An 18,588-nucleotide genomic window follows, 5' to 3' on the forward strand; every position below is an offset into this window, starting at 1 on the left:
ATATTATATAAAATACAAAACATAAAACAGTCTGCATCAGAACATGAAGTTTTGAACTTTGTAAAATAAATAAATGTGAATAACTATAATATTCAGGAATAATTTAAGTAAAATAGAAAATTCAACAATTGGGGGAAAAAAAGCAGACTGCCTATACTGTACTACTATTATAATTGAATGACTATAAAAAATTACATTAGCCAGATGTTTTTTTTCTTTTAAGGTGTCATCCATATTCTACTCTTATCTTTGACTTTGTTCCAAAAAGTAAAATAAAAAAGGTAAATCCTGAAGGAAATGTAATGGCTTTTATATATATATATATATATATATATATATATATATATATATATATATATATATATATATATATATATATATATATATATATTTAAATTTTAGGTGGGAAAATGTAATCAAATGAATTGGCCTGTATTTTGCATGTAGTTAACTATGCTTTAACCAATGCGGAGGCCATTTAGTATTTACATTTCAACTTTTTCCTGTTACATTGTGCATTTTCCCCAAATTTTAAAACTAGTTTTCTTTTTTTAATAGTATTTTTAGAATATGTCATGGACCAATAACTAATGCATGATGGACAATCATGTCTTCACCTACATTGCATGTGTGGTTTTCCAAACACAAATGTGAAGAATATCCAAATCAGCATGAGGCCCTGGGTGGGAAACGTTTGGACATCCATACCTAACGGAACTCGTCTTGTCCTTGTCCCCAGATCCAGAAGGCCTCCTGCTCCTCAGCCTTAGGCGGCGGGGAAGCGGGCAGGAAGGGCACCATCTCCCAGTACTTCACCACGCTTCACTGCCCCGTGTGCGACGAGCTCACCCAGCTGGGCGTGTGCTCGCAGTGCCGTGCCGAGCCCCAGCGTGTTGCTGTCGCTCTCCACCAGGACATGCGGCAGTGGGAGCGAGAGCAGGACCAGCTGCTGAAGGTCAGACGTCCACTCTGTCGCCACGCCGTCTTTTACGTCTTATAAAAAGTAAATGTCTTCTTGTGTGCCTTCCAGGTGTGTAAAAGCTGCAGCGGCTGCGCGGAGCGGCAGGTGCCCTGCGTGTCCCTCGACTGCCCCGTCCTCTACAAGCTGAGCAGGGTCACCCGGCAGCTCTCCAAGGCGCCCTACCTCCGACAGTTACTGGAGCAGTTCTGATTGGCCGCAGACTTCACCGCTCCTTTGGTGCTAACGGTCCCGCCCCTTTCATCCTGTCCAGTGTTCCTGTTGCCCGTGTGCTTGTGATCATTGAAACGCTGCTTCTTCTAACTTCTTGCTGTGGTCCGAGTGAACGGCAAAACAGAGCTTCATCATCACGGAGTCTCTGCTTTTTATCGACTGCAATCTGGTGTAAATAATCATTGTCAGTCTTATCAGTATTTCATCAATGAAACGCCGGCCATGAATGCTCTTTTCTAACGAGGGGACGCTGTTTTAATCTTTATTGATGACTTCATACCCGTCGAGTCTGCTCACACCATTTTTTTAAAACAGGGACTGTTGCAATACTGTATTTTCATCATTTACATTATTTGGTGCTTTAAGTCTTGTGTATGTTTCAAGTTCACTGCGCTGTCAATCAAACCTTCTCCAGACTCTGGTGTGCTTTGTACAAATGTAAGAAAATATGACTATTGAAGGAGGAGGAGGTCTTCTTTTAATGGATATTGCTGTGGGGTGAAGTTCCAGATTGATTATAATAAAAAAGTATTCAAATGTCTTTCAAACTTGGCAAAAGGTTGAATCACGGTGATAAGACACAATAACGAAATATACACAATACGCACACGAAACAAGACAAAAAAAAATCCACAATATGCAAAGAAAACAATCCGCAATTTACACCAACGGTCACGTGTTTGATGAGAGAGCTGATTGGTTGGAATTGTGTTTGTAGGAGGACGCAGGAACTCCACAACATCCACTTTGCTCCTCAACCAAGGCACTGAGAGCCTTCTGTCTGTCGTACAACGTAGCTGCCTCAATTCACGCGCTAACCCACGAATGCAAAATGCAGTGCACGGTCAGCTGTGGTCCTCACGCTCAGGAAAACACTGCCCCCTAGCGCTTTGGTAGAGAATCGCAAGTCACGAGCCTTCCCCGTTATGAAAGAGCCATCCAGCTACTAATTCATGTACTACTTTTTGAGGGGGGGGGTAGCTAGTAACTAACTAATTACCTTTGAAAAGTCATTTGCCCAACACTGATTGTCAGTACCAGGATGTTGCAGTCAAAAAAAGATGAGCGTGCAATACTCGCCATCTTGGCTACAGAGCGGAAGGGGAGGGGCTAACTGGGATTGAGGCGCAACCTGTAGCGTTGTACGAAAATAGTGAGGAAAATGGTCTTCTTCTTAAAGAGTCAGTCCTTTTGGCTCGGCTCACTAAAAAGAGCCGGCTCTTTCAGCTCCCAAGTGGCTCCTCAGATTTTTTTTTGTCTTAATTACCAAATTACGTGTATTGTGTAAAATAAATTACTAATGTAAAAAAAAATACATGATATTAAATGTTTATTATTTACAGGGATTTATTTAAACCTCAATGAGCAGCTACAAAAATCTGTTATATTTTAAAGAAAATACAAAAACAAAGACCCATCTCAATAAATTAAGTCAAATTGGGGCAAATCTCTTCATGCAAATTTCTCACGAACGAATGGGCTCTAAGAGCACCAGGACGTGTTTAACCCCGCCCCTCCCCCTGCTAAGTGTCGACACAGACACCGCCACACATCTTGACCAATGACATTCGCCTTCAAGAGAAGAAAAAAAACGAATCGGCTCCCGACGACACGAGCCGGCTCCTGTCGTTCATTTAAAATACCGGTTCTCAGAGCCGATTCGTTCGCGACAGACACATGACTCGTGGAAAGTAGTGCAGAGAAGATGGCTAGATGGAGGTAGATATCGCATCATTTCCGGTAGGTGCACAAAGACAACAATAGATTTGGGACAGAGCTACTGTCAAAATTCCCGCCCTTAGGAATTACAGTCCGTCGCAATATCGTCATTCGATTACCACTCCCTCGCTGTATCGTGGTTCCTCCGAAATGATGTCTGTTTTGTGGTATAGTTATGGTCTATTAGTGAAAATTGAAACAAGTCATGTAGTATTCTGGCCACTAGGCGGCAGTCATGACACAAAACATTGGGACATTAGCTTACATTAGCTTACATTACCTTACCTTAACACCGCATGAAGTCAGCCATGGTACGTCTGACATGACAGAGTGGAAAAAGGTTCTCCTCCCATTTTGTGTGGAAGTGGTACCTTTGGGGTTTCTTAAGTTTAGAAGAAATAAATTTGAGGCTAACTGGTTAGCTCGCTAGTAGCAGCCATCTCGAGTCCCTGAAGCATAAGAGTTACAATGCGGTGTAAACCGTGTCGCATGAGTGCCACATCCGGGTGCTGACAGTGCACTACATTTACCTGTACTTCTCAGTGTGAACGCACCTGTGCACTCAAACATCTAAGTCAGGGGTGTCCAAAGTGTGGCCGCGGGGGGGGGGGGCATTTGTGGCAACAACAACAGCAAAAATGGGAAAAAATCAGCAGTAATTTGACAAGAATAAAGTCAAAAGAAACTAGAAAAAATCTTAACTTTACAACAATAACATCGTAGTATGAAAAATAATATAATTTCAGTAGCATAAAGTTGAAATATTAAAGAAAGACATTTTTAAGTCATCATAATATGAAAAACAAAACAACGAATAAAGTTGTAATTTTTGGAAAATTACATCACGGAAATAGTTACGTGAAGAATAAAGTCAAAATATTATGGAAATAAAGTTGTGATTACGAAAAGAAAATTTACTAAAAGAAAGCTGAAATAGTTGGAAAATAAATATTAAAAAAAACAGCTGTAATTTTACGAAAATAAAGTTGTATTCTAACGGGAAAAAAGTTACAATTTTCCGATAATAAATTTGTAATGTTATAAAAGGAAAAAACATCATTTTAGTAGAATAGAGTTGAAATATTAAATACTTTTTTCTTTACATTGTAATATTATGAGAAACAAACAAAAAAAAAAATAAAGTTATATTTTTTGGAAAATTTGTCTGGCCAAAAAATGTAAATTATGAGAATATAAAGCCCAAATATTATGGGGATAAATTCATAATATGACAAGAAGAAAATGTAAGAAGCTTTTTCATGTGTATCACAAAGCTGAGATGCAGTTTTTTCTTGAAATATAGATCACTTCTTAGCATATGTTGCTTTACAAAATATCACAGTGGCCCTTGTATTCTTTCATTTTTCACTGTGTGGCCGTTGATGGAAAAGGTTTGGACACCCCTGGTTTAAGTGAAAGAGTTGAGACACAACCTAAGACTTGGTTTTGGTCAGGCAGTGTTTTAAGTTTTTGTGCAAGCCAACCTTTCAGTCATGAAGCAAGAGGTTCTGGACAAATCGTGGCTCTTCGGGTTTGAGGTTTCAGTCTCTCTTCACTCTGTCAGGAAGAAGCAGCAGCTTGCGTTTGGGTGAGTCTCCTACCAGGGAGGTGGTGTCTGGTGATGAGTTTGCAGGCTCAGTCAGCGGGGTGGCAGCATCCCCATCCCCACAAGCCTCCTTTAGTGGTGAACTTAGACTTGCGGTGTCGTCCATCTCGATGACTTCAAAGTCTGCATCGTTCCAGTGATCGGCCTCGTTCTCTTCCTCCTCATCGATAGCGCCTGAATCCAGCAGCGCCTGGCGGTATTCGCTGTCATCTGAGTCAGGCCGCCCCCGCCTGTAGCGCTTGGTGGTCTGGCCCGTGGATGCCGAGGCCAGCTTGTACATGACTGGGAACAGGATGGATGTGAAGGTGGCGGTGATGAGGGACAGGTACATCAGCACGGGATGACCGTGAACTTTCCCGAGCAAGAAGCCAACAAGGGCGGGCATCACCATCTCGCCGAGGGCGGCGCCCACCACAAAGGTTGCTGCCGAGCGGCCCGTCACCGTGGTGTACTGCTCCATCCAGGAAATTCCACTGGGGAAGGTGGAAGACATGGACGCCCCGTACAGACCGGTGCAAACCCACAGTGCCACCTTGTCCTTGCTGAATAGGCAGAGAAACAGCGAGGACAAGGTCGTGCCCACCAAGCTGAGCAGTATCATGGTTCCCGGGTACATGCAGGACGCGAAGAAGATGGAAAGCCCCCGACAGACAGCGAAGGTTGCCCAGAATAAAGAATTCAGCCCAGCTGCGTGGGACTGATCCATATGAGCATAATCCTTAGCGAAGGTGAAGATGAAGGATCCGTAAGCTACCTCGGCGCCGACGTAGGCAAAGAAAAAGAAGAATAGCAGGACGACAAGCGCTGTGTGATGTCTGGCCACTAGCGGCTTTGCTGACGATGTGTGGCCTTTGCCACTTGAGACGTCGCTGCGAACAGAGAGAAAGAAGAAGGGAAAGGAGGTGAGGAGGACAAACAAGCCAATCACGATGTAGGCCCACATGGATTTCAGGTTGCTGTCCTTGCTGTGGATCAGCTGAATGATGGTGTGGTCATCGTTTGTGACAGGCCCTGTGGTGATGGGATAGGTGCTGTTGTTCAGTACGCTTCCAGTGCTGTGGTTGCTGTTATGTCCAAACAGCAGTTTGGCGATGATCGGTGACACGAAGGCCCCAGCTGCAAAGCTAAAGTGCAGAGCCTGCATGTGAGGTCCAGCCTGCTCGCCCCACGTGTTCAGGATGAGGACATTCCCACCTGTGAGACAGGAGAAGACATTAAGACACAGTGGTTATACAGGGTGTCCACAAAGTCTCTTTACAATTCCACACACTGATTGCAAAAGCAAATGAATAGGCAAACGTTTGCGGTACAGAGCCTCATCAGTGGTGGCAATTAGTGACAGGAACTTTTTACTGTCTCCAGTTCTTATGACTCACTCACTGAAATGAATCGGGAACTGGATTCACTCGAGTCACCTGACACAGAACACATGAACGTTGAGCAATGAATTGATGAAAGGGACTGTGTGCATGTAGCATGTATCCATGTGGTCCTATCATCAGACCTGCGTCCGCAGCCTGTCCACTGATCACCACTCGAGTCTTTGAATACTAGTGAGTCAGTGAAAAGCCAGTCTGTGTCGCGCACCTCTGAGTCAATGAACATCGAGTCTTCATCGAGCATCTGAGTCAGTGAATCTCAAGTCTTCGTCGAGCACCCTGAGTTAATAAAAAGTCTTCATCAAAGTGACTGACTCGAGTCTTTGTCAACCATCAGTGAGTCGGTGAAGCTCGAGTCTTCGCCGAGCATCGCTAAGTCAGTGAAACTCTAGTCTTCGTCAAGCACTGAGTCAAAAACTTGTGAAATTTGAGAGCTTCGTTGAGCGTCCATGAGTCAGTCACACTTGAATCTCCATCGAGCACCTGTGAGTCAGTGAAACACCACTCTTCGTAAAGTACCAGTGACTCAGTGAAACTCAAGTGTTAGAGTACTCATGAGTCAGTGAAACTCAAGTTTTCGCCGAGTTCAGACTGCAGTAACATTGGATGCGTATGGGATTTACAAAAGAGCCCTGGGTCACATAAAAAAAAATCTGAAAGGTTGCTTCACCGAAAAACTAAAACACATTGTGGTGCGCTTTAGCAGTCAGAAGTTAGCATACACATCATGGGCATGAATGTCATTCATTTTGGGTCCCTCATAATGTATTTGAACTGTTCATATGTATACAATGTACATCTGTGATTTTTAAAAACAAGATGAGGATGCAAAAATTAGATTTTTTTGGGGGGGTTCTCCAATTTACACAGCCTCTGAGTTTTATATATGGGCTCAAATGAAGGTTCCAGAACATCTTAACAAGGCCAAGCCCTATTAACTTCTCCTTCATGATTATGATTTCACTTTGGCAGCCTAAAATAATTTGACAGCACTATTTGGATTGACCAATAATCAGAACAATGGGAAAGTTCTAAGAAGAACTGAAGATTAAGTTGGGAAAGTCTTTTACAGCCATTTCCAAACAACTGCATATTCCAAGACCATCAGTTCAGTCATTTGGATGTGGCACCACTTTGCCGAGGTCTGGAAAAAGACCCATACTGTCACCCTCAGATGAAAGCAAAAGGGTTAGGATGTTCAGAAATAACCTGTCATGAACTAGAAACTGCTGGAATGCCAGTGGCACTGTCTACACTGAAGACAGTTTTACGTCACCATGGACTGACAGGTTCCTAAACAAGAAAGAAGCCCCCATTCCCAAAATCAACACCTCAAGCTCAACTGAAATTCTCAAAAGTTTTATGGTCTGATGACATAAAGACTGAGCTTTGAGGCTTTCAAACCTAAGAATACTATACCAACTGTCAAGCATGCTGGTGGTAGCATCATTCCCTGGGGCTGTTTTGTTGCCAGTGGTACTGGTATCATTATTATACTGTAAAAATGAAGGAGGACTACCTCCAAATTCTTAAAGTTCACATCAAATCAATCAATCAACAGCTAGATGGCTGAAACTTGGACACAATTGGGTGTTCCAACGGGACAATGATCCCAAAAACAAATCAAAACTGGTTTTGGAATGGATGAAGCAAGATCACAGCAAGCTTCTGGAGTGGCCTTCCCAAAGTACCAACATCAACCCAAATGAACATTTGTGAATTATACTTATCAAGAAACCAACCAATTTCAACAAAATCAAATTCTGCCAAAAAGAATCCAGCATTATGTCAGAAGCTTATTAATGGCTACAAAAAGTGTCTTTTGGAGGTGAAACTCCAACCAAATACACTCCTGATCGAAATCTTAGGACAAGTTGAAAAATGGCAAAAAAATATGTTAAATATGCAAAAACAAGAAGGGGGAGTGAGACAAAAAAAAATTGGTGCTTGTAATTTAAACAACAAAAAAATCAGTTGATCGAAAGTTTAAGACCATCGCTCAAAAAATAACAAAAAACTCTCCAAAAAAGAACAAAACACAACAACAGCTGGTGAGCTACTGCTAGCACACGAGCTCTGTGATAGCGTCACTATCTTAAAGCTGGACACACTACGTGTTTATGTTGAACAACTTAGACACACATCTAGTGCTTTCAAGACAAGCCGTAAGCATTATGATAACAAGAGCGTAAGCTTGTTAAGTGACACTTTAAAAAAGTAAGTTAGCATGAACGTGATAGCCACTTGTAGCTCGCCTGTGGGACAAAAACCAGCTCGCTAGCCGCCGCCAGGCAGAAAATGTGTAAACAAAGATGCCAAAAAGTGGAATGAGATTGAAACGTTAGCGATCACACACGCTGGCATAGATAGGTTGAGCATGTGGAAAGCTGTCGTCAATTGACTCCACATTTTACATTATTTTCAATCTCATGATAATAAGAAAGTGAATGTCAACTCATGACGTGTACTGTACTTTTATCTGGTCACAAATACGCAAGTGCCAACATGGCAGACAGACGATTCCGGTGCATACTTATCAAAATAAAGCACAGTGAAACATTTTTATATTTTAAATTGTTTTCAAACTAATTGTGGTCAATATGTATTGCAATTGATTTGAAACGGATGGGAGGGGGGGTAGGATTACATAAGCATTGCTTCTTCCTACTCCTTTTTGGAAATGTAAAACTGTGAATTGTACTGTGTGATGTATTCCAATGAAACTTGTACACAATAAATTAAACCATTACCATTACCATATGTGCATGGGTAATAAGCTAAATATAAGCTAAATATATAATATGTAATATATCTATATAAAGTAGCATATATATTCATTAATACAATATATTACTTAAAATTGTTTATTTTGTGTGTGTAACGGAAGACGACCGACTTATGCGCATGCGCTCTTTCTTCTTTTATAGTTTTGGTGTCACGTGGTGTGACACCCCTAATAGTTTTACATGCAGAGAACAATTTGAAATGCATATAAATACATATAAATGGTGAATGAAAGGGATAAAGGAACATTAAAGGTTACTTTGATCTTCATGGAAGGCGTGATTCCTGACGTGACTGTCCCCAAAGACACAATGTGGCAGCGTAAAGAAAGTTGCAAGTGCCAGCATTTTGATAAAGAAGGTAAGAAACACGAATGAATGCAAGAAATAAAACAGGAAGCTGGTGTCCGTGTCGGGTGTTGCTGCCACATCGTGTCTTTGGGAACAGTAGTCTTCAATGAAGTTAAAAGTAACCTTAAAATGTTCATTTAGCCCTTTCATTTGTCATTGATATGCATTTAAAATTGTTTTATGCACGTAAAACTATAATTACAAACCAAAAAAACATGTTTTGTGTTAACATTTTTGAGAGTCAACCGCTGATGACATCATAGACGGGTGACGTAACTTCTGGTTCCGGTTGCCATTTCGTTCCCTAGCCAATAGGATGCGAACAAAGAAGGACATTTTCTGAAAAATAAAAATAAAAAATTAACAATACAGATGGACTCACAAAGGGTATAAATAACCCGACAAGATGTGCGGCATATTGTACGAGAATGAACGCAACCAGAGGCAAAATTGTGGTGTGACGTTAAATAAAAAACAGGCTAACCCGGTGTTGGTAGAGAACTGAATCTGTAGTCAGTAAGCACTTATTAAAAGATTTAGGTACATTTGAGGCTGTATGTGGAACGTGGGACACTGTATTGTACTGTATACTGGTGCTAGTCTGGTTCTGGACCACTGCCCACTGCCAGTTCAGCGTAAAGGCAGTAAAAATGTGACATGTGCATATCTACTGTGCATATCTACTGTCACATTCCAACAAACCGGCTGTGCCCAAGATCCCGTCAACAGTTGGCCAGATTTCATAATCCCAGAACACTCCGTATGCAACATTTTCATTCAAGTACAGTAGTTTATCAGTCATTGTGCTGAACAACAAGGCTGCGTACCAATGAGGTTTGAAGTAGGCTAGTCTAAAATATAACCCCTAAGCCTGAATCTACTGTACCACTGTTACAATTAGTCTTACATCTGTTTAGAAAACGTGATTATGGATAGATGAGCACTGATCATTCTGGGTATAAAATAGGCCAGGCTAAGACATACTATGGGATTATTCTGGACTAGCGCACAGACCTAGACCTAGATACATTGTGGGAGAGGATCAATCTAGGTACCTATCTGACGTAGGTAAGATCTGGCATAAATCTAGACCTGGAGAATTATGAGTAATCTAATGGCGTCTTGCACAACAAAAACTGTATTTTGGAAGTTGGATTTTCATGAGTTGCTGTAGAAAGCACATACTGTATTTCATGGCCGAATTAAATTCATTTCTCGAAGCAAAACGGGTTTTTGCAGTGGACTTCAAAATGGCTTCTAAAACTGTGGTCTGTTGAAATACTTTTTCTTTACAAAGGAAACACATTCGACTGAGCCTGAATTCAGAATAATGGTCAAATATTAGGGTGTCGAGAACGAGACGAGATTTTAACATTACTTTTAGAGAAGTACGTTTTATTTAACTGATTCACAAAACAATGCAGGTGCATTTTGAAATGATTATTGTCCCACAAATTGACGCTAAATGATATTACTGTCAAACAAACCACTGTCATGATAATATATAACAAATAATTATATTATTTAGTATTACATATTATATATATATATATATATATACAGTATATACACACAATCTCCTGAAATCTTAAGACTTAATACTGCTAGAATTTGCACACAGACGAGGGCCCTCAGTCATGAGGGATGCCCGCTGCAACATCTGCACGTAAGCAGCCGCCGTTTGACCACCCCCGCACCACCTGAAGCCTCAGTGTTCCACTGAATGAAAAAGCACCCCAGATCATGATGGAGCCCCCTCCACTGTGCCAGGTAGAAAACACCTTTGAATTCGTTTTTTGTTTTTTTCAACCCTTTCCCGCAGATAACGTCTGATGGTTACCAGTAAGGGCCTTGATTTGCGTCGAAGACCGCCCTGTGTCTTGATGGACAGCTAATCGGAACCTCCGGCTCAGCGCAGGTGTGATTTTTTTGGGTCTACCACTTGACTTTTTTGTTCCATAATCGCTCAGGATCTTTGAAAAAATGTAGAATGACTGTCTTACTGTCACAGAAAAAATGTGGTCGTCTTCAGCACAGGTTCCAGGTGCTTTGAGTTTTCCTCAACACATGGACGTGCTGCACAAAGTGACTTGTGGATTAAAAGTGTGGAACAATGAACCAGTGGGAGATTTTCAGATGGAATATTTTGAACACCTCAGCAGCAATGGCATGCTGCGAGAGGCCTTGCTTATGTAGCTCGACAGCCCGGCCACGTTCAAAAAGAGAAAGCTTCTTAGCATTAGCCATCAGGAGGGCATGACAGTGTGAATGCCTGACAGAAAATTAAAATTTGGAGCAGATTTTGGCTTTTATAGCCCGTGGTCTGATAAACAGCCTATTTCAGTTTAATTGTTGTTTTCAATAAATTACTTTGTCAAAATGTTTTTTGTCTCACTCCCCCTTCTTGTTTTTGCATATTGTAGCTCTACTTAAAACCTCATTAAAATCCAAATGTGCAAAATGCTAATTCTAGCAATTTTTCAACTGGTCTTAAGATTTTGATCAGGAGTGTATATTTACAGTATATATAAATATACATTTGCAATGTGTGAGAAACTTCCATGGGACAGTTAAAAGGGGCTGTAAAAGAAAAGAGCCAGGCCCTGTCAGTGGTGAATAATGTCAGGTTTCGAGCACGTCGGGGCCTCGCTACATTATGCATACAGAGTTTTAGCTCCATGTAATTGATCATGGCGGCTGGCCATTACAAAATAAAAGCCGCCACATCTTAAAATGTCATCTTAAAGATGTTTTTTTTAACTTGAAAACAATGTTAATACATTGGATGAATGGATATACTGTATATACTATATACAGGGTCAGGCAAAATGATCTGACACATTTGTAGGTTAAATAAAAGGCAAATAAAGTAAAGAAACAAAAAGGTGTTTTTATTTTCGTACATTTAGTATATATAATGCCATTTTTTTCATATAAAGCCATTTTGCTTTGTTTCTTTATAATGCCATTGTTTTTCATTTCTTTTTCAGTTGCTGCCATGAATTGGACTGGTGAGCGTCGCGCTTCCATTGTGGAAACGTTTATCAAAACAAACGAATCTGTAACTGCAACACAACGAGAGTTCCGTTTGCACTTCAATCTTGGTAGACATGATCCCGTACCAGCTCGAAACACCATCTTGTTATGGGTTACCAACTTCAGAGCTACTGGATCTGCATTGAGTGTGTGGACAATAATGGATCCCATTGGACTGATTTAATTTATTTATTTATTTTATTTTATTTACATAATGAAACAGAATGGCATTGTATGAAAAAAAAAATGGCATGACATGTACTATATGTACGAAAATAAAAACACTTTTTTTTACTTTATTCGCCTTTTATTTAACCTACAAATGTGTCAGATGATTTTGCCTGACCCTGTAGATACATACACATACTGACCACAATTAGTTTGAAAAAAAATTAAAATATCATAAAAATGTTGCACTGCGCTTTATTTTGCTAAACATGCACCGGAATCGCCTGTCTGCCGTGCTTGTTATTGGTCTAGAATTTTGTGAAATCCATTTCTAAATAAATGCGACTTAAGAGTCCAGTGCATGACACATTTTTTGACTGATACCACTTAAATTCCGGAGCGATTTATAGTACGGAAAGTATGGCATATAAGACAAAATGGGTCTGAAGTGCTGTCTCTTTGCACGCAAAGCATGTGGCTGATGTGGCCTGTTGGTTTGCATGAATAAACCTCTAAATACTGGATATAACACCAGACAATTTTTACAGATTGTTTTCTAGGAAAAAAATACCTTCATATATTGGGGTCAATACGATAACAGCAGAAACATTAATTAATGTCATTAGGTAATGGCTCTCACTAGTGTTTGGCCAAGGAACAATTAGCTCAGGCAACCAAATGATGAGCAATATGTAGAAATTGACCAGTGATGATGTAAAAAAATTATTTTCCACTAAATAAATGGGTCAAAGAAATAAGTAAAAGCGCAACAAACCATTCTGGTCCAAACATCAGAGAATAACTGTCAAATCAGTAGAAATTAATAGAAATCTTTTTTGTCCTACCTGTGTCCAGAATACCCATAGAGATTCCGATGCTGGACATAAACCCGGTGAGGAGCAGTGCATGCTTGCAGAAAGGGATAGCACACATTCCACATGCAGTGACCAGCATGGAAATACCTTGGGATGAAAGTGATCCAAAAGCACATATATTTCATGAACATTGGTATACGGGATCATAAAAAGGGTTAAACATCTGTGACAGTCGATGCTGATGTGGCTGAGGGCTTACCAAGCAGGAGATTGGGGTTCATGCAGTCAAAAAGGATGCCTCCTAAGAGAGAACCGCCGATGTAGCCTGCAGATCGGCCCACAAAGATGTAGGAGATATTGCTGATGTTCTTCTTCACGTTCAAAGCCAGGTCCTCAAACGTGGGTCCGATAACTGAGATACCCATTCCCTAGAATGACAGCAACTCTCTCAACTCTTTCTTCCACAGGAGTACACATTGACAAAATGTTTGTCAAAAGCTCATGAAAAAAACATTTCCACATATCCTGTTGTTTATGTGTTAGTGCAGGGGTGTCCAAACTTTTTCCAGCGAGGACCACATAGAGAAAAATGACAGGATGCAAGCACCTCAGCTTTGTAATATAGGTGAAAAAGCGTATTAGTATTAACCTTTGATCTTTTATTCCCATTTTTGCTGTTTTTTTATTTAACTTTCCAGATATTCCAACTTTCTTCTTCAATAATCTTCGTACATTTTCTGCTCGTAATATTATGACCTTAGTCCCATATTTTGACCTGTCGTTGTTTTGTTTGTTTTTTATCACATTACAACTTCTAAAAAATAATGTCTTTTTTTATATTTCAACTTCATCCACTAAAATTACTTAGTTTTCCTCATAATATATGCTGTTATTTTCGTTAAATTACAACGTTTTCCTCACTAAATTACAACTTTTTTTCTCTAAGTTATTCCTGTAAAATGACTGCTGATTTTTTTTTACAAATTTGCTGTTGTTTTTTCTTCCTTTTCTTGTTAAATTATATTTTTACAATGTGCTGTGGGCTAATAAAAACACAGCAATGGCAAATGGCCCCCCGTGTCACACTTTGGACACCCCTGTTGAGAGAGTGTGTGATGCTGCAGGCATATTAAATATCAAAAAAAGAAAAAAAGAAGTACTTGCGAAACATTTGTCTATGAAAAAGTGAAGCAAACAGGACAGTTTCATTAAGCAGCACAGCAACAAGCACCAACAACAAACACATCAATGTAAACAAACGTACCTGTTACATCTTGTTCTGTATATTTGTATTTACTTGGTCATTTTCTGGTGATTAACTCCTAATTCGGACCCCTGGCATATGCCTGCTTCAACCGCAATATTACGCCATATAAATCAGAAAATACAAGTCTAATCAAACCCAATTAACTTACTTTTCATCCATTTCTTTTACACATGAAGGAAAATGGTGAGCTGGTACAAGTTAAACACAGAGATAGAGAAGGGGTAGGCTCCTTCCTACTCCTTTTCGGACATGTTGAATTGTTCAAGTGCAAACCTGATGTACTTCAATGTAACTGTTTTAGTCACATTTGGAATACCCTATCGGTGGTCCTCGGTTTAAGACGTTTCGTGTTATGACGCAGTCACATTAATTACTTTATGAACTTACTTCGACCTACTGTCACGATAATCGATAAATCGAACGATAAAAAAAACAAGGGCGATAATTTTGATGGTCTCGATAAATTGACGTGCATATATGTATGCCTGTTCCTTTTCCTCGTCTCGCTGTGCTGCACAGGCTGGATGACAAGATGGTTCACTCTGGATGTGTCTGTGCTGTGTTCTATAGTGGAATGAACGGGGAGAGTGAACCCTCCTGTCAGCTATTCAGCCTCTTTGTCCCAGTATGTGGAGGTGGGGGCTACTAGTGAGTGGATACACAGACAGAGTGTTAGCAGTTGGCAAGTAAGCAAGTTTCTAAGCCGAATGCCACAGCTGCAGTGTCCTGACAGTCAACGCTTACTGAGGCGTTTGATCGGCAGAGTAAATATAAAACAAAACAGCGCAAAATGGTGCGCGCTCACTAGGGATGCTCCGATCTTCGGGATCCGCCGATATGCTGAATTTGTGAAGATCGGATATCTGCTTCCGCCATGAGATCGGGCCGATCCGGTTTCTGTATCACATTCGTTACTCTTAGCCACACTCCCACATGGTAGGTGCAGTAATGCGCCTTAAAGCTGGTTGCCACTGGACTCGCGCCACCCGCAAGAGGAAGAAAACACAAACCACCAAGCAGACATGTCCGCGGTGTACCGTGGTGAAGTTAAGTTTCACATTGGATGCTGGATATTCGGCTCTGTAGCTACAGCGATAGTTCCCTCGCACTGCGCCCGGACTGCTGCGTCATGGTGTAGGGGGCTCGCACGGGAAGTGCCGCTCTGACCACTGGTTGCTTATAATAGTGACCGCACAAACACTACTAAACATGTTGAAACAAAAAACCTTGGAAACTCCTCTGTTACGCATGAATGGAAGCTAGCGGGGTTTGCTTAATTTAGCTAGTGCACATGTGTGCGTGACTGGATGAGTATATTGAATGAGTATATTGTGTTTTAAAGCTTTAATATAAGGACCATTTTACATTTCCCACAGAGGACGTGCAGGTTCTGAGTGAAAAAAGACGAGAGGCACATTTATTCTTGCACCCAACGCGTATCAACCGTCAATTACCATTCTCAACACACACAACACATTCCGGCCTTCAAAATAAGCGCAGTCTTTGTCACATTTGTCTAATTGTGTAAACAAAATAAGAGGGTCATTAAAATATCTTACATTAATAACGCGATTGGAATTACATCTAAACCTTCTATTACCTTCTAAATAAGGGTTTTAACATTATTAGAGCCCTCTGGACATGACATAACAACCCTGTAGTCACCTTTACACTCCTATTACCCAATATAGTAGACATAATACGAGAAAATAAGACATGAATAAGACTTGTGCAAAGTTTAGTTTTAGCTTGGCGTGGGTTACTGCTGCAACCCTAGCACGTTTTAGGGATTATTGTGCCTGTTGTGGGATCATTCAAACCTGCCATTACAGCCTGTTGTGTGTGTCACCCAAAATGACAGTATATTACTGACACTTAGTGACCAGTGTAGAATACTACATAACATCACAACGTACACAATAAGTCAAATTTGCTTTAAAATGCGTAGGTTTTGACTAACAATAGGCCATATTTAACCACGACCATAACCATAACAAAATTATATTGCGCTCATCTCCTATTCTCTGTGGGTCTGGGAGTTGCTATGATGTGTTATAGTCCAGGGTTGTTCTGGTTTAATTCAGGTCTTCAGATAAACACCATTTCTCAGCATTCACATTGTTTTGTTGTAATTTTCACTTGCGGCTTAGCGTCTAAGCTAATTTCATTTCAGTTGGTGAGCCCTTTTGGACTCGTGTGGAGTGTTTAGTTTGAGTTTATTCATATTTGTTTTGTATTATCTAGCGGATGAAGAACAAGTTTTGCCAGTGTACCCAACTAAAACACTACTGTAACGACAGAACAGCGGAGCGTATTCTAAATTAAATAACATTAATACTTTTTTTTTAAATGCAGGCAGTGACGTTTCGCAGTTACGCTCCACGTGAACAGGTGTTAGGCTAACGGTTAGGCTAAGCTAAGTTGGGCTAAAACCTTGCGTATGTAGAAAAATAGCACATAAATGTTTCAATATATGACAAGTGTTAAATAAATGTTGCCATACCAGGCCGAGGAATGAGGCACAGAGCGTGAGGCTGACCATCCAGCGGCCGCACGCCGCGTATCCGCCCCCTCTCCCCCCGCCGACCACTTTCACCCGGTCGTTGCATCCCGGCTTCGTCGTCCTCTTGACCGCCTTCAACGCACTCTTCAGGCCGGCCTTCCTGGTATCCTTCCTCTGGTCAAACAGAGTGTCTTCCTCCTGCTCGTCGTCGTCCATCATTCTAGCGAAGCGAACGTGTTTCTTTTTCACCATCGCTGGCGAAGACATGGCTGACGTCACACGATTGTGTCACGTGACCAGGAAGCGCCTCGGCTCGACACTGCTTGAGGGCCATTATTTAAATGTAAAAAAAAACAACACAACAAAAACAGTCCCGCCCCTTTACTTCTAACCTCCCCAGCCCTTAAAAGACGCTGGTTCTACATCATGTATACACTGGGCCGATACAAGAGTGACGACCTTTACGTCACAATGCGTCAGCGATTTGTGATTGGCTGGGCGGATCGAAGCACGAATCGTCAGTATCGATAGCAACTGCAGTATCGGATCAATACTAGCGTTGATGAGATCATATTTTTCAATTCTTGTCAATGTTTTCTTTCTTACAAATAGCTGTGTTTTTGTTCGCAGTAATACATTGTTGATGGTGTAATGCCAGGGCCACACACTGAAAAATGAAAGGATGCAAGGAAGAAGTTATATGACAATACAAACTCTTGAAATATATATTTAAAAAAAAAAACAGCATCTCGGCTTTGTGATATACATGAAAAAACATCATTAGTATGAACTACGGTCTATGCTGTTTTTTTCCCCATTTTTGCCGTGCTTGTTTTGTTTTAATTTTCAAATATATCAACTTTCTTCTTAAGTAATCTTCAGAAATTCTCTTTTCATAGGAAATGACTTTATTCCCACATTATAACTTTTTCCCCAAACAAATGTTCAAAAAATAAACAACTTTTTGTTGTTTTTTTCTCATATGATGAAAATAATTTTTTTATCTAATATTTCAACTTTATGCTACTAAAATGACATTATTTTTCATCATGATATTACAAGTTTATTCTCATAAACTACAGCAGTTTTTTTTCAATTTTTGGTGGGGTTTTTTTCCCAACTATTTTAACTTTCGTCTTGTAAATTTTCTTCTCGTAATTATGACTTTATTCACATAATATTTTGACTTCATTCTTGTAAGATTACAACTTTTTCCGGAACCTAATTTTCCAAAAAAAAAACCCCAACCTTTTGTTTTGTTTCTCATATTATCACTTTTCATAAACCAAAATTTTTTTCCTGAATATTTCAACTCTGCTACTGAAATGACATTTCCCTCATATTTAGAGTTTATTCTCAGAAAATAAAAAAAAACAAAAGCAGAAATGGAATGAGACAGCTGTAATTTTACATTTCAACTTTAATCTTGTAAATTTTCTTCTTGTAAAGATGTCTTTATTCCAATAATACAGCTTTAAAAACGTCCTTTTTCTTAAATATTTCAACTTTATGCTACTGATATGATATTTTTCCTCATATTACGTCATTCTCATAACATTAGTTAGATCACAACTTTTTTTCTCGTAATATTTTGACTTTATTTTTGGAAAATGACTGCTGATTTTACTGTTTTTTTTTTGTTTTCCCGTCCCGTAAAATTATAATTTCAGAATGTGCCCTGCACCAATAAAAAAAGCAGCCGCGGGCCACAAATGGCCCCCGGGCCGCACTTTGGACACCCCTGGTGTAATGAAAGGGCAACCAGGCAA

The 18,588-nt window shown here is 40.2% G+C and overlaps 2 protein-coding genes across 2 annotated transcripts in view; one reads left to right on the forward strand and one right to left on the reverse strand.

Annotated features, from left to right (window-relative positions):
* Window positions 1-1,740, forward strand: part of rev3l (REV3 like, DNA directed polymerase zeta catalytic subunit) — a 60,173-nt gene extending 58,433 nt beyond the window's left edge. Inside the window, exons 31-32 of the mRNA XM_054761447.1 lie at window positions 740-955; window positions 1,031-1,740. Coding sequence (XP_054617422.1) covers window positions 740-955; window positions 1,031-1,171 — 357 coding nt within the window. The 3' untranslated portion in view covers window positions 1,172-1,740. The remainder of the gene's footprint in view (window positions 1-739; window positions 956-1,030) is intronic.
* Window positions 523-17,241, reverse strand: mfsd4b (major facilitator superfamily domain containing 4B). Its single transcript, XM_054761450.1, has 4 exons — window positions 16,820-17,241; window positions 13,309-13,477; window positions 13,080-13,196; window positions 523-5,711 (listed from the first exon to the last, which is right to left on the reverse strand). The coding sequence occupies exons 1-4, from the start codon at window positions 17,084-17,086 to the stop codon at window positions 4,453-4,455; spliced, it is 1,812 nt and encodes a 603-aa protein (XP_054617425.1). The 5' UTR covers window positions 17,087-17,241; the 3' UTR covers window positions 523-4,452.
* Between the last annotated feature and the right edge of the window lie 1,347 nt (window positions 17,242-18,588).

Source organism: Dunckerocampus dactyliophorus, chromosome 19, assembly GCF_027744805.1.
Source record: "Dunckerocampus dactyliophorus isolate RoL2022-P2 chromosome 19, RoL_Ddac_1.1, whole genome shotgun sequence".
NCBI lineage: Eukaryota > Metazoa > Chordata > Actinopteri > Syngnathiformes > Syngnathidae > Dunckerocampus > Dunckerocampus dactyliophorus.